The sequence below is a fragment of the Notamacropus eugenii genome, chromosome 3, assembly GCF_028372415.1.
Source record: "Notamacropus eugenii isolate mMacEug1 chromosome 3, mMacEug1.pri_v2, whole genome shotgun sequence".
NCBI classification, from domain to species: domain Eukaryota; kingdom Metazoa; phylum Chordata; class Mammalia; order Diprotodontia; family Macropodidae; genus Notamacropus; species Notamacropus eugenii.
Window position 1 is genome coordinate 190,137,442 of NC_092874.1, and position 26,184 is coordinate 190,163,625.

Here is a 26,184-nt window from a genome sequence, read left to right on the forward strand (position 1 = left end):
AGGTCCACACTTTTTGCTAATTTCTAATGAGGTTAATTTCTAATGAGGCACTGGTTCTCAAGGGTTGTGAGGCCCTCTGGCTCTGAAAAGTGTATATATACTCTGAGGTGAGGTTTTGTTCTGGGGTTTACTCATTGGAAGTGTTTGTTTGGCCAGACAAGACTCTGGGTAGCCTCTAAGTAGCCCCAAGGCTTTAAAAACCCACATGTTGGCACCTCTCTCTCTGGTAACTATGTATGTATGGTCAGATAGTTGGATCTGTCTGTTGATCTACGAAATATCTACTGCTTACAGTCAGACAGTTGGAAGCCCTGTCTGCTGGTCTTTATTTCTCTGTATTTCTCTGAAGTTCAGGGTCCTGGCTTTTCCCCCTGAACTAAGTGAATGATATATACATTTGATTAAAGTAGATTGTTGATCCCTCAAAAGTTGCTTTCCTTTTAGAAAAGCAGATCTAAGAACCTGTACAGCAGGCCCTCATGTGTATGTTGAGATCCTTACTGTTACAATCCCCAGGGCTCAGCACAAGGTTCATGCTTATAAAATGCTGACTGACTGACTTGCTTTAGTCTCCACATCCATAGACGCTAGGTCTACTGAATGCGTTGGCTCTACCAAATAGTTCAATGTCAGAAAAGGTATGATTTCACCAGTGAAGTAATACTAAAGAAGACTGTAGAAGCTAACTTAACTAACACACACACACACACACACACACATCCATATCTTTGTTTTCTCTCCCTTTTCCCACAAATTTCTATACCCCAAAAGATGTCCAGCTGTTAAAACCAGTCTAATTAAAATGACCCTTAGGTAACCTTTAAATTTATGTCCTTCCGTAGTCTCTATTTTATAGCAGGATATTTAAATGTAGACTTCATGGGGGAGAAATCTGCATCTAAGAGATGTCAAACTTCTCCCAGACATAAAGTTGTTTGAGTTTTGTTTTGTGTTTCTACCCCTCTTCCCCCTTCTTGTCTGGTGATCTATAAAAGGCAGTGTGACCTATTAAAAGCCAAGAGTCACTTGCTAAGAAATGGTATCTCTCAGCTTGGCAAACTTTTTAATAAAAACTCTGAGCAAATTTAGCTTAAAAAAAAGTGGTTTTATTCTACAAGCTACAAGGTAACCCTTGCCACTTCATCCAAAGGACCACTGGGTCTTCCTATTTGCCCTGCAACTGAAACCACATATGTATGGCATCTTCACCTAAAAGAATATGAGCTCTTTAAGAGCAAAGACTGTCTTGGTTTGTAATCTGTATTCCCAGTGCTTTGTAAATTGCATGTGTTTTGCATGTAATAGGTTCTTAATAAATGTTTTTTCACTGATTTATTCCCCCTAGCTGCAAAAATAAAAAATAAATGTTTCCCTGAACAATTTACCTCATTAAGCTATTTTGTCATACCTCTCTCTGCTTATTTGCCAAATTCCTTATTTGTCTGATGGCATATTCTTTTTTGGCAGCAAAGGACGAAGACACACACATTCTGAGAAAAAGTAGTGTAAACTCATATCCTTCATTTCTTTACCACACATTTACTCCCTGCAATCTGGCTTCTATCCTTACCTATGAGCTTAGGTGTGCCTGTCTGGCATACAGTAGGTGCTTAATAAATACTGATTGACTGACTGAAATGACTCTCTCCAAAGTCATTAAGGCCTAGATCCAATGGTCTTTTTTATATTGTAATCCCCCTTGATCTCTCTGTAGCCTTTGATACTGTAACAATCCTGCACATTAGTAACTGTACCATTCCTAAAGAAGCAGCTTCCCTACCTTCAAACTAAAGGGCTCTTGTCTTGGCAGATCTGATGTGACCCCTGAAAAAGCCACAACTAAGCCGTTATCTTCTCTCCTCCTAGAGTGCTGTCAAAGTCCCCAACTGAAGCAATGCCATTCAGAACATATTAATCCCTAGATTCAGGTTTATGTCCAAATAACTGATGGCAGTTAGGTGGCGCAGTGGATAGAGTACCAGGTCTGGAGTCAGGAAGACTTGAACTCAAATTTGGCCTCAGACACTTACTAGCTATGTAGCCCTGGGCAAGCTGCTTAACCTTGTCTACCTCAGTTTCCTCATCTGCAAAATGAGCTTGAGAAGAAAACAGCAAACCACTCCAGTAGCTTGCCAAGAAAACACCAAAATGAGGTCACAAAACGTTACACATGACTGCAAAAGTCTAAACAACAAATAGCCTGAACTGAACCTGCTAACCACAGATAAAGCTTATTTCTAGCTATCAACTCAGTCTAACCCTCAGCTGATATTAATGGCTACATAATTTTAAGTTCCAGGGCCCCCTTCCTTTGCAGTCCTCTTTATTGAGACTACTTTTCTTTTCTAGTCCCAAAGTTCATGGTCGACTTTTGAAACTCCCAACCAAACAATGAGACTGTTTTGGAGGCATATTAGCCCAATTTGCAAGCTTGAATGAACAGCATTTCATTGGTCCAATAGTGATCACACTTTGATTAATAATCATCATTTTGCAAATTTCAGTTATGTCCCCTTTCAGCCTCACGCTGCCTTGGGATTTCCATTTGGGAACCTCATCAAGCTCCTTCCTCAGGTAGTATCCTACGTTCTATCTGGATAGAAGGCGTGCATCCCAAACAGCACATTTTAACAAAGTTTCTGTTCAAAGCATGATTAACATCAGACTTCATCAAGCAAAAATGAAAAAAATCTGGTTGTAATTACCCAATCTGTGTATCATTTTCACACACATGATCACCACAAATGTGGAATTTTGGAGCTAGAAGAGACATAACATATCTTCTGATTCAACCCTCTCATTTGCAGCTACATAAACAGAGAATGAACAGTTAAATGATTTGCCCAGGGTCACAGTTACTTAGTGGCAGGACTAGAACCCAGTTATCCAGGTTTTCAGTCCAGTGCCTATTCCACTCCAAATAAAATAACTTTTCATTTTTAATAGCTGTCTGCTCATATCATGTTAGAGGTACCAGGAAATGAGGCTGTAGAAAAATGACCCCGCCAGCATCTTCCTGATTCCTGTGAGCAGTAGCCATCCCAATGCACTGGGGAGCCTTCTGTTTAGGAGCAGTGTGAGATGGACCCATGTTGTCTCACACACCTGTTTCCATGTTTTCCACTATTGTTCCCTGATTGCCATAATCTCTGGCTCACTGGTAATTTTTTTTTTTTTTTGAGAGAAGTATCTGGGAAAATGTGTGTACTCCATAACCAGCAGGCATCTAATATGCTAAAATACCTCTTAACTACAGGCAGTCAGGACTTTGGTTTATATGTCCTCGCAAAACAAACAAATACACCAAACCCCTATGCCACATTATGAAGCCCAGTGATTGCCAGGCAGTCTTGGAGTATCTGTCAAACACTGAATTACAGTGAAAATTACCACCTGCTGAGTGCAGATTCAAACATAGCATCCAACACCTGTTTCTCTAGTGCAGTTGCTCCTTAGGGAAGGTTTCAGAACAGAGGATTTACAGGTAAGTTTTTTAAAGTGTCTGTGTGGGGGGTGCCTTTTAAATGATTTTTAGTGGAGTATTTTATGACCCAGCTGGGAAGGACTTTTTTTTTCTTTACTTTTAGATGATTTGTGTTTGTGACTTAATTGTGTTTTAATAAGAACATAATGTGCCAACTCAGAAGGTTATCTCTACAACTATAGATCAATGGGTATGAATTTTTTTTTAGAGAAACATCTCCATCTAAGGTGTACTACATGAAAAAAACTTCTTGCCAGGCAATTTCACTAAACCAATATTCACTTTCTGAAAATAGAAATACTAAGACAACTTTTCGAAGCCTATATCTGAGCCTATTTGTGTCTTCAGGGTTAATGAAAAAGGTATGAGAATAAAGAATTAAGAAACCTTTTCTGATTCCTGATCCCTGATTCTAGCTAATAGTTAGTGTTTCCTTATCTGATCTCCAAGCACTTTATATTTGTAACACCCCCTGTGGAATATTTCCCCAATCTGTCTCCATGGGGCAGTTGTTACTCCAAGGTTCTGGGGCACTCTGACTCATAGTTCATCCCTTACCAGTGAGCTTCCCAGTAACAAACAAGCAGCACACAAAATTAACTCAAAGCAAAGGAATTTACTAGGATGGCAGAGTGACAGCAATAAGCTACAAAACATTTTCCCCCTTTTAATAAGCCTGTGTTACACTCTCCTGCAGTGCTCATGGGAAGAGTGGACACAAGCAGAACATAATGGTAGTGAAGCTCACATGTAAGAAACATACACGGCCAAAGTAAATCATTCCTCCAGTATTTCAGGGCCATAGGGTCTCGTGGAATTATGTTACTCCCCCATCCCCATTCCCATCCCCTACAGGGGTGGGGAACCTGCGGACTGGAGGCCAGACGTGGCCCTCTGGGTCCTCAACTATAAAACCTTCCCAATTGAGTCATAAAATATGCCACTAAAAATCATATACCTTTGACTGAATCCAAATTTCACAGAACAAATCCTTTTATTAAGGATTATAATATATTATTATACATTATATAAAACATGTAATTATACACACACACCCAAATACATATATATAATCATTGGTCTCTGACAAGTCTCAAGCATTTACATTTCAATGTCTATCAGTCCAGACATAGATGTCTCTAGGGTGAACATCTATGGTCCTTGATGGATATGATCTTGAAGCAGTCAAGGAAAAAAAAATTCCCTCTCCCATAAGCATAGGAGTCACAATGCACAAAGCTGCTACCCACTGGATGGCCTTAGGGCTAGTGAGCTCAGACATCAGGTATCACTAACCTTCAACCAGTTAATGGATTGCCTCTTACAATTCAATCAAGGAAAACTTCACATTTCATAAAAGAATGATAGAGCTAGACATACCAGTGTCCCCTCTAATTCCATTAAGGAGAAATTTTTTTCATGCTTCATAAAAAGATATCAAGGGTTTTAAAGATCTCTGCTCTTCATTAACATATCAAAAGGCTGTTCTCAGTTCTTTATTTTCAGTGATTAAATAGTGGGGGGGGGGGATTCGGGTGGGTAGAAAGGGGTACTACTTCCACTGATACAGGTTGGAAAATCTGTACTGTATTAATAAAAATGTATATATTATAAAATTAATAATAGCTGACATTTACGTAGCACTTTAAGATTTGCAAGGCACTTTACAAATATTATCTCAATTATGACACATTATTTTATTATTTCAATTTATCTTCTAATTGCCAACCTTCTGAAAAAGAATCTCTCAATACTTTGCACAGCTAGTCCTCAGATGGCAGATACACAGGCCTTCATTGGACTCATATTTAAGGCTGCTAGCATAGACCTAGAAGACTCAGTCAAGAACCCAGGGTCACTTAAATTTTATATATATATATATATATATATATATATATATATATATATATATATATATACATAAACATATAAAGAAAGAGTCAGAAACAGAGAATTATATAGACTACATAACTCTTTATACTCTATATAACTATATTTTTAAGACATATATGCATATGTGTATATTTTTAAGAGTACAGATTGGTATGTCAGGAGTTGACATAACAACTCCATCTTGTCCTGTGTTCACCATTTGTGCTATGTTTTAGCTCAGCCTGTCCTACAGGATCAGTTTCCTTTCTACCTCTGATTTTTACAAAAGGTTTTTATTATTGATGTGAGGTTGGCTTTGATCTAGTGGGAATGGCTATGCTAAAGAGAACACATTCCTTGCTTTGTAACTAATGATAAGTGTCCTCTTTTGTTGTACCTCTATCACCATCTCCTCTGCCTTACTCAGCCTAACATAATGTGAAGAGTAAAATTACATAAATGTCACCTACTGAACAGATAGATGTCCATCATTACTGGTAGAGTGTGTTTCACTTTGAGTGAATAAACTGAAATTTTTCCCATGTGTCCGTCTCTTGTGCTGCCTTGCTACCAGTGGCCAATCAGGACCCAAAGAGAATTCATGTAAAAACATACAAACATGCATGCATGCATACACACATTGTCTACATATACACAATGTATGTGTTCTTACATGTGTGTATATATTACATAGATGCATTGTGTGCATGTACATTTACATGAATACACAGAGGTATTATACTTTCCTCTAGCTGTTCCCCAGTTTAGCAAAATTCATCTAAAATTGTGGCACCCAGAAGTAAACAAAATACTTCTGATATAATCTGACATGGACAGAGCATAAAACCCTTCCCAGTCAGGATGCAGCGGCACTCGAGTCAATCTAAGAACATGACGACTATTTTAATTACTGAAATCACTCTTGTTGTTCCATCATTAAGTTATGTCCAACTCTTCATGATCCCATTTGGAGTTTTTTGGCCAATATACTGGAGTGGTTTGCCATTTCCTTCTCCACCTCATTTTACACGTAGGGAAAGTGAGGCAAGAAGAGAGTGACTTGCCCAAGGTCAAACAGATAGTAAGTGTATTAGGCCACATTTGAACTCAGGTCTTCCTGACTCTAGGGCTGGCTCTCTTTCCACTTCTTCACCTAGCTTCCCTAGTAATCACACCAGTGCATCACACTTAGTTTGAAGTCCACTTAAACACAGGCAAACAAGTATCTAGCCACATCTGTACTATCTTGGACTTGAAATTTATTTTTTTTAACCCAAGTAAAAGACTTTACATATATCTTTTAAATTACATCTTGAGAGGCAGCATGACAAAGACAGAGAAAGGAAAATCAGGGTTCAAGTCTCATCTCTAACACATACCGACTGTGACCCTAGACAAGTTACCTTCTCTAAGACTCTTAGTTGAAGAAAAAGTGCTGACTTGCATTGATAGAGGGAATTTCCTCATCTGGGAGTTTGCTATATCAGTGAAATCACAGGTCCAGTCCCTATCCCTAAATTTCATCTTGTTAAATTGGCCCAACATTCTAACTCATAAAAAACTGATTTAGATCCTAATTATCATCTAACATGTAAGCTCTTTCACCTAGCTTTTTGCCATCTGCAAACCTGCAAAAATAATATAACAATGAATAATGCATCTTCTATTCCATTTTCTAAGCCATTATAAACACACAGACACAGAGAGTAAGACAGACAGAGAGAGACAGAGACAGAGACAGAGACAGAGAGAGACAGAGAGAGCACTAAGCCCAGATCCCTGGGGCATTCTTCTAAACTGCCTCCTTTGGAGTTAACATCAAACCATTAATGACTGCTTTCTCTTCAACTAGTTCAGAATTCACCTGACTTTATCATCATGCAGCCCACATATTTCTATCTTTTCCACAAGATTAGTGTAAGATACTGTTTTGTTAAAACCTAGATAGATTCTAAGCTATCAACAGTATTCCTTTGATCTATCAGTCTAGCCATCCTATCAAAAAAGGAAAAGAGGTTAGTCTGGCATGATGTGTCCTTAATAAAACCATGACAATTCTCTGTGATCATCCCTTTCTTGTCTAGATGCTCAATAACTATCCCTTTAATACTTTCCACAATTTTGCCAGGAGTTCAACATTTGTCTTCAGTACTCGACATCTCTCTCATTCTCCAGTCTTTCAGAGACGGATGATAGTAGTTCAGGATTCGCATCTCTCATTTTATTCAAGTACCCAACGATGCTCTTAGCATCTCCCTAATTGTCTTTTGCACCAGAAGAACTGTCACTTTTTGTTTTATCCATTCCAATCTAAAAATCACTCTCCTTGGCAGAGAAAACAAAAGCAAAATTAGAGTTGAACAGCTCCAACTTCTCTCTCTCATCCCATCCTGTTCTTTCTTTAATCTTTCTCTTTTTCCTCCATTACTAAAAAAGCTGTACAGTAACTTTTTAAGTCAATCTTTTTTGCCCTTGGGTTTTCTTGCACGACTCAACTCATTTTAAGCTTCAGTACTCCCAGTAATGGTAGTCAAACAACATCATGCCATGGTTTCATATTTGTACTTCATCACTTGCCTTCACATCCATCCTCTGTATATGTCTTTTTAAAAGCTAAGATAGCAGATGAGCTCTCTGTGCATCCATGCCAAGTTCTGTAGATAATTCCCCTTTTCCCGATCAGAATTGTTTTTCTTTGTCTTCAGTATTTCATTCTTGATAGTTTCCCATGATTACAACCAAGAATAACCTACCCAGCAAAACTAAGTGTAATCCTTCAGGGTAAAAAAAATATGGATATTTAATGAAATAGAAGACTTTCAAGTATTCCTGATGAAAAGATAAAAGTTGAATAGAAAATGTGAGATTTAAACAAGACTTGAGAGAAGCATAAAAAGGTAAATAGGAAAGAGAAATTATAAGGGAAATCAATAAAGTTAAACTCTTTACATTCCTGTATGGGAAAATGATAAATGTAACTCCTAAGAACTTTATCATTATTAGGGCAGTTAGAAGTAATCTACATAGACAGAGGGTAGGAATGGGAGTCAGTTATGTTGCAATCTCAAAAAAAATGAAGGAATGAGAAAGGGAGATGCACTGAGAAAATGGAAAAGGGAGAAGAATGAGGAAAATTATCTTACCTAAAAGAGGCACACAAGGAAGAGGTTTTACAGTAGGGGGAAAGAAAGGGAGCAGTGTGGCAGGTAATGCTTGCACCTCACTCTTATTGGAATTGGTTCAAAGAGAGAACACTCTTTGAACACTCAATTCAATATACACTTAACTGAATAAAGAAATGTATCTTACAGATCACTAAAAAGGGAAAAGGATCCACATGTACAAAAATATTTATAGCAGCTCTTTTTTGTGGTGGCCAAGAACTGGAAATCTAGGGGATGCCCATCAATTGGGGAATGGCTGAACAAGTTGTGGTATATGAATGTAATGGAATATTACTGTGCTATAAGAAATGACTAATAGACAGACTTCAGAAAAACCTGGAAAGACATATAAACTGATGCTGAGTAAAGTGAGAAGAACAAGGAGAACATTATACACAGTAACAGTCACCATGTGGGAGGACTGTTTTTGACAGACTTAACCCTTCACAGCAATGCAAAGACCTAAAACATTTCCAAAGGACTCATGATTCAAAATGCCATCTACATCTAGAGAAAGAAATACAGAGTCAGAACATATAATGAAGCAGACTATTTTCTCCTTTGCTGTGTTGTGTTTTGTTTTTCTCATGGTTTCTCCTATTCTGATATTCTCCTATTGTAATTTTTCTATGCAACATGACTAAAGTGAAAATGTGTTTAATAGGAATGTACATGTAGAGCCCAGACTTGAGGAAGAAGGGCGGAGGGAAGGGGAGAAAATTTAGAACTTTTGGAATTGATTGTTGAAAACTGAAAACAAAATAATAAATTTCGGAGAAAAATAATTGGCAAATTATTGGCAAAGAATTAGAAATTGAGGCGATGCCCATCAATTGGGGGATGGCTGGAACAACTTGTGGCATGTGAATGTAATAGAATACTATTGTTCCATAAGAAATGGTGAGCAGGCAGTTTTCAGAAAAACCTGTAAAGTCTTACATGAACTGATGCTGAGAGAAGTCAGAAGAACCAGAAGAACACTGTACACAGTAACAGCAACATTATATGATGATCAACTTTAACTTAGCTCTTCTCAGCAATACAATGATCTAAAAAAATTCCAAAAGACTCATGATGGAAAATGCTATCCACATCCAGAGAAAGAACTATGCAGTCTGAATGCAGATTGAAGCATACTATTTTCTTTTTTCTTTCTCATGGCTTTTCCCTTTTTTTCTGATTCTTTTTTCACAACATGACTAATGTGGAAATATGTTTAATATGATGGTACATGTGTGATCTATATCAGATTCCTTGTCATCTTGGGAAAGGAACTGGGGAGAGAGGAGGAAAAAATCTGGACTCAAATAACACAATTCATTAATTCACTTATAAAAGTGAAAAATAAAGTAAAAAACAAAATACCATTAAGTTGGGTGCAGGGAAGCAAAATGTATCTTACCCAATAAGGAAGTAAGAGGGGGAGGATATCGGAGAAAGGGGGGAAGTGATGAAAGGGAGGGCAGATTCAGGGAGGCAACGACCAGAAGCAAAAGAGAATTTTGAGGAGGGACAGTGTAAAAAGAGAGAAAGAAAGATAAACAGAAAAAAAGAGAAGACAGGGAAATACATGGTAATCATAACTGTGAATGTAAATGGGATAAACTCACCCATAAAACAGAAATAGATAGCAGAATGGATTAAAAATCAGAATCCAACAATATATTATTTACAAGAAACACACTTGGAAAAAAGACACAGAGAGAGAGAGAGAGTTAAAATAGGAGGCTAAAATAGAATCAATTATGCTTCAACTGAAGTTAAAAAAAAGGAGTGGTAGCAAGCATAATCTCAGGCAAAGCAAAGGCAAAAACAGATCTAATTAAAAGAGATAATCAGAGAAATTATATTTTTAGACAGGGTAATCTAGACAATGAAGTAATATTTTAAAAATTTAAAGCAAGTTTCTCTGATAAAGGTCGCATTTCTCAAATATATAGGCAGCTGAGTCAAATTTATAAAAAAAAATGAGCCATTCCCCAACTGATAAATTGACAAGGGATAGGAACAAGAACAAAACTATCTATAATCACATGAAGAAATACTCTAAATCACTACTGATTAGAGAAATGCACATTAAAACCCTGAGGTACTACCTCACACCTATCAGACTGGCTAACATGACAGAAAAGGAAAATGATAAATGCTAGAGGGGATGCGGAAAAATAGGGACACTAATGTACTATTGCTGGAGTTGTGAACTGATCCAGCTAATCTAGAGTATAACTTGGAGCCATGACTAAAGGGCTATAAAATTATGCATACCTTTTGACTCATAAATACCACTACTACAGCTATCTCCCAAAGAGATCAAAGGAAAAAGGAAAAGGACCTATTTGTACAAAAATCTTATAGCAGCTAGGGGCAGGTAGGTGGTGCAGCAGATAGAGCACCAGTGCAGGAGTCAGGACAACCTGAGTTTAAATCTCACCTTAGACACTCGACACTCACTAGCTGTGTGATATTAGGCAAGTCACTTAACCCCAACTGCCTCATCCTGGGTCATCTACAATCATCCTGATGAATATCTGGTCACTGGATTCAGATGGCTCTGGAGGAGAAGTGAGGCTGGAGACCTGCACAGCCCTCCCTCACTCAAAACAAAATCAAGTGCAAGTCATGTCATCATTTCTCTGATGGTATGGTCTTCTTTAGCAACAAAGGATGAACACACACACTTACAGCAGCTGCTTTTGTGGTGACAAAGAATTGGAGATGGAGGGGAATGCCCACTAATTGGGGAATGGCTGAGCAAGTTGAAATATACGGTTGAAATGAAGTACTATTGTGCTATAAGAAATGACAAGCAGGACAATTTCAGAAACATCTGGGAAGACCTATATGAACTGATGCAGAGTAATGTATACAGAACCAGGAGACAACTGTGCACCAAACAGCATTATAATGATGACCAACTGTGAAAGACTTAGCTACTCTGAGCAATACAATGATCGAGACAATTCCAAAGGACCCATGATGAAAAATGCTATCTACCTCCAGAGAGAGAACTGATAAATTCTGAGTGCAAAATGAAGTTAAGTTTTTTTTCAATTTCTAAATGGGTGAATAAATATATATTTGAACAGAAAAAAGTTTCCTATGATTGCCTCTGCTCAAATGAAGGCAAGACTAAATGATTTTCCTTACTTTCACTTTCTATACTGAAAAGCATACCAAGTATTAAAGAAATCTACTTTGTCCCAACAAACTGAAAGATATATAAAGAACTGTACTTTTAATTACTCTCAAAAATACAAATGAGGGAAAGGGATTAGACCTGTTATTTAATTGGTATAGGGAATGCCCTGATGAGAATACCCTCTCTGCCATTATGAGCTAGTCTCTTTTCTGCAACTTAAAAGTGTGTTAGAACACCATGAAGCTAAATGACTTGCATATATATAGCCAGTACATATAGCTAATGACTTTACATACATACTGTCAGTACATTTCAGAGAAGAAACTTGAATATAGATCTTCCTAGCTCTAAAACCAGCTCTCTATCCATTATACCACACTGCTTCTCTAAAATATGAATATAAAAAATAAACTATATTCCTTCCCTTTTTCCAAATCCAAATAGACAAAGTATGAGTTTCTATCTCATTGAAAAAGGAACCAAATTTCTCTCTTTGACTCTGCTATGCAATGCTTGCTTTTCAGAAGGAGCCCTTATCATCCTTTCTGTCTTCACATCCTTTTCACTTTCTAAGCCCAAGGAGTATAAATCTTAATATTGCTTCCTCCCGAATTCATGCTGCCAAAGAACACAGTTTTAAGTCTTAACAAAATATCTGATGCCATATCCAGAAGGCAGTGGTACAGGGTCCCTTTCAAATTCACTTCTGTATTTTGAAAATTCAGGTTGAAAAGTATGTAATCCTATTGAATTTTTAGAAAGTTTTACTAAGGACATACATAGTTACCAGAAGATTTAACATTTTTGCACTTCCTTATATCAAAAAATGAAAATTGTATTTCTCTACAGTGTCCTTTACAGAAAGTCTATCAAGTGCAAATATGACTTGTGATATCACTATTACCTTAAAAACAGAAAGAAAACACTGGCTTCTCTCTAAATCACCAATCAATGTTCTGATTTTAAATGTACAGAATAATAACCATACCAAAAGAAGTAGTAGTAGTAGTAGTAGTAGTAGTAGTAGTAGTAGTAGTAGTAGTAGTAGTAGTAGTAGTGGTAGTGGTAGTAGTAGTAGTGGTAGTAGTAGTAGTAGTAGTGGTAGTAGTGGTAGTAGTAGTAGTAGTTGGTAATTTTATTTGGCTATAAAGCATATAATAATAATGCTGACGATAATAATAGCTATAATTTACATAGCACCTTGAGATTTGCAAAATGCTTTACAAATGTTGTCTCATTTGAAGTCTATAAGGCACTTTACCCTTGTTCAATAATTCAACATATTTTGATAAATGTAATTAATATGATTCCTCTTCTCCCTCCCCACACCACCCCCCAAAAAAGACAGGAAAAGCAACCCTCTATTCCCAATCTCGAAAGAATACAATGGTCTCAAAACTTTAGGAAAAAATTTGTCCACTAGGTGTCTCTATTGAAAAACTTATCCCAATCTTGAAAGAAAAAAAAAAGATCTGCTATTTATTTCTATTACTTTTCTATATACTTTCAACAGCACAAATGACTGAGGAATCAAATAAATGGAACCTTTTAGGGAAGTAAATAGCCCTTGGCTTCTGCAGCAACAGAAACAATGTTGTTTCCTAGGTTTTTCAAGATTTCAAAAAATCTCTACTATATCCTAATGCTAAAATTAAACATTGATCTAGTCTTGCATCCACATAATTTTCTATGAAACAGACTATTACTACAAAGGTGAGGTACATATTGTGGAGTTAACTGAAAATTTCAAAGTCTCCTTTCATGCTTTTAACTCAGAGAGGACAGATTTCAGTGCACCAATTCTCCAGTGACTGTGTTTTTAAAGGGACAGTGCTTCCCACTTAAATAATTTCTAGTGACATGCTTACATCACATTCTCAAGGGATCTGCCAGCTGTCACTTTTATTCACCTTTTCTTTCTGCCGAGGAAGTGGAAAAGCTATCTAAAATTGTTTGGAAAAAATCCAAACAATTAAATCTACATGGCTCAGATGCAAAAAAAAAAAAAAGGGAGGGGGAGGTGGGTGTTTATTCATCTATATGTTTTAATTTCAGTAACAATGAATGTTTCCTAGAAAAAGGAGAGGTGATCACAAAGAGCCAGCATGGCTTCATCCATAACAGATTATTTCAAACTAGCCTTATTTCCTTTTTGGACAGACAAAACTAAAAGCTTAGAGGAATGCTACAGACTTATCTAGATTTAGGGGAAACATTTAATAAAATACATCATACAATTCTTGTGGAAAAGATAGAGAAAGGTGGACTATATGATAGTATAATTCAGTGCATTAACCGGTTGAATTCTAGAATCCAGAAGCAGTCATTAATTCAAGTTGATCTGATACCACTTTGAAAGAAGGTCTGTAAGGCAATATCACAGAGATCCCTGCTGGGCCCTGTGTCTTGGAGAAAAGTATAAGACAGCGTCTTTATCAAATCTGTAGACAACACAAAACTGAAAGGAAGAGAAAACATGCTTAATGACAGTCAGGATCCAAAAAGAAGTTCACAAGCTTGTAGGTTGGGCCAAATCTAGTAAGGTGAAATTTTGTATTTGTAATGCATTCTCTCATATGGTTTCTCTTGCAAGATTTTTTTGTTTTTGTAATGTTACAGCTTGCCCACATCTACCACATAGCTCTTATTACCTTTTCAGTGAGCTGCAATTTCAGTACTTTGAAGACAATAGTATCCCATGATTTGTAGTCATATAATGTCAGTAGAACAGCATTATTGAATCATTATTGACATGATTTTTAAAAAACGGAAAGTAAACATGCATTTATTAAGTACCTACTATGTTCCAGGAACCATGCTATGCACTAATAAATATTATGTCAAATGATCCTCACAACAACTCTGCAAGGTAGGTGCTGTTATTATCATCTCTATAAGTGACTTCCTAGGATCACAGAGCTAGTAAGTGTTCAAGGTTGGAGTTACATTTGGATCTTCCTGATTTCAGGCCCAGCATTCTACTCCTTGTGCCATCTGAGGAAAACAATGGTCCTTTGTTTCAGGGAGAGGCTTGAGATCAGGAAAAGATCTGTTCAGTTTACCAAAGGCAGTCCACTCTGCTCCCCCCACCTCCTGGTCAATTCTGGGCCCAGTTCATTGTTCATTTCGAGCTTACAAGTCATTTGGTTTTTCAAAACTCACTTTGTTCTTCTATTTAGATAGTTAGAATGGACTCTCTAGATTATGGAGTTCATCTGGGAGATGTGTTACAATCAGTACATCATCCACAAAGAGGAGATATTTATTTTCCAAGTGAGCTAGGAAGAAACACATCAATCCACTTCAGAAACAAGACAGTATCTTCTGCTCACAACCTTTATTCTACTTCATTTATGCAATTCTTGATTGCTAGCATGCGGCAGCCAATTATGCACCTCTCTGAGGAACCTATAAGTCTTTAGTGAGTATGGTACTCCATGAAAAGCAGCCACTTGGTGCCACCAGAGGAATACCACTGTTCAAAAGATGTGTTCCAGGGAAGAATCTAAAAGCTGTATGCACGCCCCCACAGACAAGCCCACCTATTCTCCTCGAGAGCCCAGCTTACTGTCCATAAGCAGTCACTGTCTAACAGACATAATGTTGGACCTTCTCTAAGGTATACTGTCAAAGTCTAGACAATATACATTTTGCATCCTCTTGGGTTTTTTTGCTATACATAATTAAACCTAACTCTTATGAGTGACTATGGATCTCACTGTATTGATAAAGCATTTTTGTTTACCATTCATGTAATTTTGCTTCTTACTGGGAAGATCTTTCCCATTCATTAATAGGCCCATGTGACCTGTTTAAGTCACATGGAAGCCTGAGTCACATGAGTCAAGTGGCATGGAACAGGAAGGGATGGAGCAGGAAGAGGCAGAGCTAGAACAGAGCTGAGAGGAAGTTAGTCAGAGAGCAATCAGAAGCAACTAGTAGGAGTGCAAAAGCTTGTTTGTGATTTTGCGTAGAAAGCCTAACAGAGGGAAGGCTTGGGGACGGTGCTGCCCACTGCATTGTTATTGTGTATAGATTTCTTTGTTGCTATGATGGATTCGGCTTTCTGGTGTCTGAATAAATGTTTTGGTTCTGTCTTCCATGTGGAGAGTCTATTGTATTTCACAATTCAGAACTGTGCCCCAGGGTAGGCACTGTGGATATCGCCTTGGCGCTACACTTACTTAGAACAGTCTGCAGTATCATGAGAGATACATGACCAGAAAAGAAAGTAGGCTGGTCTTGGGACAAGATGGGCAGCCCATCTCATCAAAAGAACCTCAAGGCTTCCAGAATGCTGGGCGGTTCCTGTGTGAAGTACTTCACAGAAGGACTTGAACAACAATCATACAGGATGAGAAGGGCGTGGGTGGGTGACAATCAGCATCATTATAGGGAGTACCCATGTTGATGAGCTCAAAAGACCATTAAAAGCATGATGACATTTTGGAATTTAATAGGACCCCAACAATCATCATCTTGTCCAACCCTTTCATTTTGCAGATAAGGAAATTGAGGCCTGAACAGGTTAAATAATAGGTAGTTGGTGGCAGAGCCAACACCAGTGTTTTATGGAGCTAAAAACACTATAAAATACAACAAACAGTCATTAAGTGCTTACTATATTTCAGAACACTGTACTAGGAACTGAGAAGACATAAAGTTTAAGAACAACACAAGTCACTGCCCTAGAGGAACTTATGACCTAGTCAGGTAAAAGGACACAAACAGATCCCCCTAATACATACTATTACATGATAAGAGTATTATTAGAGAGTTATAAAGCAAAGCCCTAAAAGGTCTGAGGGAGGCCATTACCACTGTGATGGGGGTGGATTGGAACTAAGAATGGCTTTCTGGAGAAAGAGGATTTGCAGTTGGGCTTTTAAAAAATAGTAAAAGTTTAGCAGGCAAAAAGATGATATTCTGGGGAATGGAGGAATGAGAGTATATTTCATGCTTGCTGCACAAAAGCTGTCTGATTTAGCAGAAGCATCAAGTCCATAGAGGGACATAATATGAGATAAGGCTAGAAATGTATGGTAGCCCTCAGTTGTGGAAGAGCTGCCAATGCCAGGCAGAAAAGTCTGACCTTTATTAGGAAGGCAATGGGGAATTGCTGAATATTTTCAGTGGAGGAGAGTTATCAATCAATAAGCATTTTTTAAGTGCCCAGTATGTGCCAGGGACCGTGCTAAAAGCTATAGGCTTACAAAGACAATAGGTGAATCAGTGCTTGTTTTTAGGACCCTTATAACTGAGGGATTCTAAAAGGCAGAGGTAAAGCAGTGAGACAGGAGGGCATTCTGAACATGGGTGACAGTTCAGTTCAAAGGCAAGGAGACAGAAAATGGAGTATCATTTGTGAGACGTAACAAAAATGGCCAGTTTGACTAAACCACAGAGTGTGTGAAGAAGAGTAACGTGGAATGAGACTGGAAAAGCAGATTGGGACCAGATTGTAAAGGGCTATAAAAGCCAAACAGAGTTTGTATTTTATATTATAGACAATAAGGAGTCAGTGGAGTTTACAAAATAAGGGAGTGACACAGTCAGACCTGAACTTTAGAAAAATCAGATTAGCATCTGTGATCCACTGGGGTAGGAAGAGTCTTAGGGAAGGAAAACCATTTAGAAGACTTATAGGAATGGCCTAATCAAGAAGTGATAAGGACCTGAATCAGGAAGGTTGGCAACCATGTAAATCAATGTGAGAGATGAATTGAAAGGTTAAAGATAAGATTTGGATATGATTTGATATGTGGGGTGAAAGAGTGAAGAGGTAAGGATAATGTTGCAGCTGTGAATTTGGTGACCAGAAGGACAAGGGTGACATTGATAGAAACAAGAAAGTTCAATAGGAGAGATTTGGGGGAGAAAGATATTTGGGAGATAAAGTTAAGAATTCTGTTCTGGACATAGTGACTTGAGATACTCATCAGATATATAGTTTGAAAACATCTAATAGGTAGCTGAAGATGTGTGAGTCAAGAAGTCAGAATAGAGAGTTGAGCTAAACACATGGATTTGGGAATCATCTGCATAAAGATAATTAAACCCATGAGATATGATAAGGTCAAGTGGTAGGAGAATATAGAGAAGAAATGGGAAAACAGAGAAAGATTAAATAGACAAACAGAAGGAAAACAGAGAGAAAAAGACAGACAGAGAGAGAGAGAGAGAGAGAGAGAGAGAGAGAACGTGCACTGTGTGTATACAAAACCAGAAAGAAAAAAGTGTCTAAGATGAGGTGGTTGAGCATCAAATGCTATAGAGTTGTTGAGAAGCCCCAGGATTGAGAAAAATCAATCAGATTCAACAATTAAAAGATCATTGGTCAACTTAAATAGAGGAATATTCAACGCTCACAGGTAGGCTGTGCCAATATAATAAAAACAACAATATTACCAAAGTTAATTTAAACTTTTAATGCTATAAAACAATAAAATTACCAAGGAGATACTTTATAGAACTTGGTAAAATAATAATAAAATTCATTTGGAAAAACAAAAGACCTAGAATATCGGAGATAATGAAAAGATATCGCAACAAATGTTAAATAGCACTTCCAGCCTCTAAACTATATTATAAAGCAGCAGTCATCAAAAAAAATAGAGCGATAGACTAATAGGACTAACTAGACAAGGGAAAATCAGAATCGATGGAACTCACTAACCTAATGTTTGATAAAGTGGTAAAACATAAATTACCTAGAAAAAGCCTCCTTATTTAATTTAAAACTGCTGGGAAAAGTGGAAAGCAGTCAGGAGAAATTAGACAGACCAATACCTTATACTATATTCTAAATGGATATGCAACCTTAATATTAAATTTAATATAAAGATCATGTTATTGTTCACTTGTTTCCCAGACAAGTTTGACTCTTCATGACCCCAGTTGGGGTTTTCTTGGCAAAGATAGTGGAGCAGTTTGTCAGTTCCTTCTCCAGCTCATTTTACAGATAAGAGAACTGAGGCAAACAGGGTTAAATGACTTGCTCAGGGTCACACAGCTAATTAAGTGTCTGAAGCCAGATTTGAACTCAGGAAGTGGTTTGTTTTTTTTTTACTCCAGGTCCAGCACCCTATCTACTGTGCCACCAACACTAAAGAACATACTATATTTTAAAAAATTAGAGAAGAAGCTCATATATATCTGATAGTTATGGGGAAGAGATATATTCTTAACTAAATACAACATTACAAAAGATAAAACAGATCACTTAGATTACAGGAAATTGAAAAGCTTCTACACAGACAAAGTACTGTACCTAGAATAAGAAAGCAGTCAAATGGGGAAAAACCCTTTCTACAAATTTCTCTAAGAGTTTGCTATTTTGTGTGTATATATGTATATACACGCATGCATGTATAAATGCACATACATGTGTAAAACTGCATATATGTATATGTGTGTATAAACAGCCATTTCCCAATTGATAAGTGGCCAGAGGACATGAACAGTTCTCAAAGGAAGTATTGCAAAATATTCACAAACACATGAATAACTGCTCCAAATCACTAACAATAAGTAAATCAAAACAATTATGAGGTTTCACTTGACTCCCAGCAAATTGAGAAAATTATGAAAAATGGTAATAGCCAATTTTGGAGGGGTTATGGAATGCTAATACATTGAATGTGGAATGATGATACACTAAGACAATGTCGGTAGAATTGTAAAATTATATAATCATTTTAAAAAGCAATTTGGAATTATGCTAACATGCCCATATCTTTTGAACCAGAAACTGGGCTTATACCTCAAGGAAGCCATCAATAAGAATAAAGTTCCCAAACAGAAGCACATTTTTAATAGGAGAAAATTAGAAACAAAGTAGAAATCCATCAAATGGGGAACGGTTAAACAGGAATGCTGTTACAAATGATTTATGTGATGAATATACAGAGATGCATGGAAAAGCTACACAAACTGATGCAGAGTAAAGTAAGCAGATTCAAGTAAACTTACATAAAAACTAACTACAAACATGTACATGGAAAAAACAACTGCATACCAAAAAGTCAAAAGTGAATGTAACAAAATTATAAAAAATCAAGTATGTCCTGAAGGAAGAGATATGAGAGGACACCCCCAGTCCACCCCTTTGAAGATGAATAAATGTTGGCACATTACACTTCTTCTGACTTTTTTAATGTATTGATCCAGTTGTGCTGATTTTTTTTTTTTAAATACTATTTGTTATATGGGATGACTTTCTGGACAGGAGAGTGGGAGGGATGCTGGGAATAACTATGATGATATAAAAAACAAGACATCGGTAAAAGCTTTTAAAAAAAAATCACTGGTAACTTTAGAGAAGGCAATTTCAGTTAAGTGATAAAGTTGGAAGCCAAAATAGAAAGGATTGAGAAGCAAGTAAGAGAAAGGAAATGTAGATTTTTCTAGAAGTTTGGTTATGAAACGGAAGAGAGTTTTAGGATGATAATTTTGGAGGATCCAGTAAGAGTACTTTTAGGATATAACCAGATCTATATCCAAACAGAACAAAATAAAACTTATAGTTTAGAAGGGAAAGCAGATAGAGACAGAAAAACCTATAAAAAGTAGTGATAGTCTAAGGCAAATGGTCCTATCAGCCTGTACCACTGGTAAGAGACAGGAGATTAGAGACAGAAATCGATTTGAAAAATGTTAGGTAGATGAAATCAATAGGGCCTGGTAAAGGATGAGACATAAGAGGTAAGGAAGAGGAAGGCATCAAACACAACACCAAGGCTAATAAAAATAGGTGAAAGCTGCTGATTCTACAGAAAATTAATGACATTCTCTTTTTTGTTCACTACATCAAGAAGCAGGAGAAGTAAAGTTTTGTTTTACAGTAAGTCTGATGAAAGCCAGAGAGTAACATTTTTAAATCATATGAAGTTATCAGAAATAATATTAATCACCAAACATTAGCACAAATAATCCAATAATAAAGTAGAGGGGCTTGTGGGAAGCCACTTTTGTTCCACCAGAGACAAATATCTAAAAATATAAAACAGAAAATTTTCCTCCCAAGCCCTTTGAAATTGACATATATTAGGTGTCAAGATATGAAGGGCAGAGGGGGTGGAGGGAAATGAAACTCATTAAGTCTACCCCAGCTCTATCCTCATAGTAAATTTCTCCTTTAAAAGCTATTTAAATTATCTGCTGAAGTCAAATATTCATAAATAAGACCGATGTTTAAAAAAAAAACAAAAAGCAATGATTAAAGGAGTAGACTACTCAAAGTGTAAACCAACTGGATTTACAAAACAGACTCTGACCACTCCCAGAAATTCTTAAGCATTAAAGACTAGACTTTTTAATCTGTATGAGCTCATGTAACCTATTCTACAAATTAAACTTCTACAATATAACACCATTGCATAGCTTCAAAACTCTTAGGAAATCTGAATTTAAATTCTTATGTCACCTAGGTTTTCCACTCCAAACTCAGACAACAAACTATATTCTGGGGAAAAAAAATTGCTAGAGATGCAGCTCAATTTTTTTTTTTTTTACATTACATTCGCAAGGTAAAATGTTAAACTTCAGAGTCCAGGAAACTATTTGCCTTTCCACTAATTTTAGCTTGTTTGTAAATTCCTCAAGAGTAGCCCTGGCAAAGAAGGCTAAGATTTTTCCATATTGGTTTGGTTTTTTTTGTTTGTCTGTTTTACCACAAGGCAACAGAAAGAGAAGAAGGAAAAGTTGAATGGAATGCACATTGAACTGAAGGCAAAAGACCTGGGCTCAAGGTGCAGCTATCACTTAGAAAGCTATGTTCTCTTGGGAAGTCACTATATCTCCCGGAACACTGCTCATAAAATGTAAAAACCTCCCACATTATTGAAGGGCTAAATGAGATCAATTAGGCAAAACCCCATATGATGGAGGGAGCTATTATTATTACAGTTATTACTGCCAATGATTCTGAAATACTAAAATGAAAAAAAAAGAAAACCTATGATAGGGACCCATCCTTTTCTCAGTTACCACCATTCTCCACTACTGAGAAAAACTGATGGAAGAGCAGAAATTAAGCTTTCTCAGAGAAAACAGTTTTCAAAGAAGGGAGAAGGGTGAAAGCAGCACCCCGGGGCTCCGGGATCCTAAAGGGCGAGTTGCTGTCCTGCAGTATTCTGAGGGAGTCTGGCAGACAGCACAGCGTGCGCTGACCTGAGAACTCTCCAATAAAAGACCCTGACATCCTATGGACCATCTGGCCGACTTGCTGTAAGACACAGGAATTGGAGCCTAGAGAAGACACACCTGAATGCGAGCCTTGAAGGGGCTCCCCATCTCCCCCGCAGGGCTAGCCTCACTAATTTCCAAAGGCAGGAGCCCCTGGGAAGGAATGAAAGTGGGAGCAGGAAAGTAAGCGCTGTAGACAGTCAGGTCTCGGGTCCCTTACCAAATTCCGTGCCTTGATTGTTGGCAGACATAGTCAAGCAGCAGCGGTGAGCCCCAGCCCCAAGACAAGAAGCAGCGGTTTAACTTGAAGCCCTGCTTTCTGATCTAGCACTTCCTTCTTCCTCTCCTCTCCCACAGGTCATCCAATACGTCCTCATTTACTCTTTACACTTTCCTTCCACCCACATTGGAGGCGGGGCATAGTAGCTGTCTCCAGTCTTCTCTAGGAGGAAAACTTTTCAAACAAATAAAAAAAGCTAGCCATCTTTTGAAGCAAAATATCTGTGGGTCACATATCTTTTCTGCTCTCCATTTCTTTGCGACCACGTCTTTTTGACGGTGTATGATCGATTCTCCAAGAATTACTCCTAATTTGAACAGCACTGATATCTTCTAGGATTTCCAGCTCCTTTCATCAGGGCACACTAGCATGTGTTTTAAAAATTCTGCTCAAGGCAAAACAGGAAAACTACTGAAAACAATTTAAGTAGATGAAATGGGGGAGAGGAGAATAAGGAGGTCATTGCAAAAAAATTCTTGCTTGAATTTTTTTTTCTTTCTAAGATATCTAGGGTTTATTCCTTCATTGTTGGTTTGTCCATCATTCTTGAAGAGGACCATGACGTGAGGAAGGTAATGTCATGGCTTGCAAGTGAATTGAATTTAAGTGAGAGAAGGCTGTGCAAAGTCACCAAAGTCACTCTCTCCTCCAGAGATATAGATTAAGATGACTGGATGTGGACTCGGAAAGGACCTGGGTTTGAATCCTGACTAACTAGCTGTTTGACTCTGGGCAAGTTACTTAGCCTATTTTCTTCATCTGTAAAGCAGGGATGATAATAGTTCCTACCTCACTAGGTTATTGTGCAGATCAAATGAGATATTACAGGCATTTTGCAAACCTTTAAAGTGGTATATAAATTCTAATTGTTATTATTGTGCATAATCATACACAAACCTGGAAAAGGACTATTTTTCCTTACATTATTTAGCTGAAGTATGACACAGTACTACAAATGAAATGTCACTAATGGTGGAATATAACTTTTTTTCTATCTGAATAAAGGATAAAAAAAAACAAAACTAGTATTAAGGACCCCACAGAATAGCAATGCAGTTCTAAGTTAGCGTTGTTTATTAGCAGGACTAGGAAAACTAGTCCAAATCATCCTGGATCCCATAGTTCCAATACAAGATATCCCTGTGGGATTATTGACTCAGGGGATAGATAACCTAAACTGGGTTTGTAGACAGCCTGGAAACATTAAATATATCACAATGTGATCATCATACTCACTATGTGAGATAGAGGGTTAGGGTTAATATTCAGAGAAAGATAAACAGTTTATTTTGAACAGTGAGTCAGAGGTAGAAGTAGACCCTCTGCTTGGGAGATCTCTAGTAGGCAACTGCAAAAACAAGTCTGGAGGTAAAGAAGAGTTGGAAATGTAAACTTGGGAGTTAGTCACAAAGAAGTGCTAGTTAAAAGGTGTGGAAGTAGATGAGTCATTATGGAAAATTGTAAAGAGACAACACCACCTTGGGATGGTCTTCTTTCGAGGGATAAAAGAAGGAAAAGGATTCTGGGAGTGGGGTGGAAGAAGCAGGGTATCATGTTAAAAAGGCAAGGCAAACATACAAAAAATAAAAAATCACCAGTAATACTAAGAAAAGATAAATGGAGCCCAGAAGTAACCTTCCAACAATGGATTTTGTAAAAAGTAAAAGAGTAATAAAGCAATGAAGGATTTGGATGAAAGGAAAGGTAGAAATGTAGTAGTAGCTCAAACAAGTATAATATTCAAGAGAAGGCTTTTGGAGGGATGAATGATTCATCATGTTTCAGTATCAATTCAGCAATACTTATTACATACATATTATATAGTAAGCATGGTTCCAAGTGCTTGAGATACAAAGAGAAGAAATGAAATGTCATATCCTCAAGAAGTTTATCTTCTTTTAGAGTTTACTGAACATACACGTATAAGTTTATACACACACACACATACATATAAAGAGAGAAAGAGAGAGAGAGAGAGAGAGAGAGAAGAAAACTGCAAGTGTGAAATGTTAATTTTTCTCTCCACTGATTGTTAGTCTTTGGTAATATGCATGTTAGCACATTAACATTGACTTCAGAAAAATATTTAGCCACCTAATTAAGATAAAATCTCCTTCTATGCATATCCATTAGTTTTCTTAAAAATGTATTTGTTTCATAAAGTGCATATTTATTTCTAAACTGGATCCCTTTGTCTCTGTCTCTCTGTGTCTGTCTCCCTCTCTCTCTCATTATGTATATATTCACTTTCCCTTCTCCCATTCAGCACTCAGAGCTGTTAATGCCCACTAGATAAAACTATACAACTATGTTGACTAAATCCACTACAAGTTTGTTATCTAATGGCAACTTGAACCTCTTTTAAAAAATTAAAATTGAAATTGAAATTAGTATGCACACTAATCCTTTCTCTCTTCCCTGATTGACCCTCTATATCACCATCTCTACAGCATCTATTCCAAACCTACTCTTCTGTCTTCAAGTCACCAGTACCAGGCCTTTTCAGTCATCCTCCTTCTCACTAGTTTTCAATTTCATTATTCCCTGGCTTTTCAACTACTTTTCACCAACAAGCACAACTAGATCTCCCCCATTCTTAAGCAAGCTTTATTAGATAATGATATATATAAAGTCTCCCCCTTTTTTCTATGTAATATTATATACAATATACATGTATAATATTCCCTATACATACAGAGAGAGAGAGAGAGAGAGAGAGAGAGGGAGGGAGAGAGGGAGAGAGAGAGAGAGAATACATATATCATTGTCTAATGATGGTTGTTTAAAGATGATGGAAATATGGCTATGTTGGTAAGTTTCAGCTAAGTGTTGGAGGACATAAGTTGTGTTAAAATTGTATCTTATTCTGGTCTGTTTGTCACTCCATTCCCTTATAAGTCAGCAAAGTAAGTTCAAAAGTAGCCAATATAAGTAAAAATATCAGGAAGTAAGACTGTAAAGAGGAAGCTTTAAGTCACATGTAGACTGTCCTGAAGGTCAATGGAGCATAATTTGCAAACTGTATCATAAATTAACCAAAAATCACATCCTGAGAATATGTGCTAAATCAGAGGAAGCATCTAGGCTTTGCTGTAAGGCACTTTTGGTTCCATGATATATAAAACCTAGATGAGCTCTAGATATCCACATTAAGACCAGCAGAACATCCGATGTTACTGATAACTTTGACATGCTAACTTTAAAATTTGATTGACAACTTTGAGAGGATGTGTGTTAATGAACTAACCTCAAGGTGGCATGCATAAAAGTTAATCTGTGCCCCCAAAACCAAAACTCTGTGAAAGTAACACCTCAAACTCTGTCCTCCACCCCATAGCTGAGCACTCCTCCATTTCCATCTGGGTCTATGGTGCCAAGTGCTCCCAATTCTGATTCATGATTACATGAGTTATTCTCTGTGATTTTTTCCCCTCCTGTTTTCTTCCTCATGTTGCCTGCCTTCCTCCACCACTTTATCCCCCTGCCCTTTCCCACCTTCTGCCACTTGTCTCTGATTCTGTTCCATTTGCCCTGGCCACCCTCTCTGCCTTTCTAAAAGTACGATTGCAGTCTTACTTCCTACTGCCATTGTAGTCTTTGCTGGCAAGTACCCAAAGAACCAGGCATGACTGCCCCATTTCATAATTCCATAAATTAATCAGCAATTCAGAAGTGCATTCAGTATTGGAAAGTCTAGCTAGGTATAAACTGTCTCCCTGAGGAACTCACGTTCACATGATTGGATATTTGAGGGCAACAGGCAAAGTATGGCAACAAGCACAGGTTAAGCACATACTTATGTGTCAGGTAGTATGCTAACCTCTGGGGATAAAAACACAAGCAAAAGACAGTCTCTTCACTGAAGGAGGTTAAATTCTAATGGGAGAAAGATAACAACAAATGAAAAGGGAAATGGTAGGGGACAGCTACTAGAAAACCAGAGGCAAAACCAGGTGGGGAAAGAAGGTGAGCTAGACTGAGCCTGTCCCCAAAATGGGGGTCCCAGGAGGCAGTCACTAAGTGGCATACACAGCAAAGTTATGTTTCATGGTGAGGCCAC

General features: G+C 37.4%; 2 protein-coding genes across 2 annotated transcripts in view; both read right to left on the bottom strand.

The window, feature by feature from the left end:
- Nucleotides 1–22,338, bottom strand: part of DERA (deoxyribose-phosphate aldolase) — a 125,584-nt gene extending 103,246 nt beyond the window's left edge. Inside the window, exon 1 of the mRNA XM_072653620.1 lies at nucleotides 22,065–22,338. Coding sequence (XP_072509721.1) covers nucleotides 22,065–22,095 — 31 coding nt within the window. The 5' untranslated portion in view covers nucleotides 22,096–22,338. The remainder of the gene's footprint in view (nucleotides 1–22,064) is intronic.
- The window catches only part of MGST1 (microsomal glutathione S-transferase 1), a 718,478-nt gene that overhangs the window by 566,197 nt on the left and 126,097 nt on the right, over nucleotides 1–26,184 (bottom strand). The window lies entirely within an intron of this gene.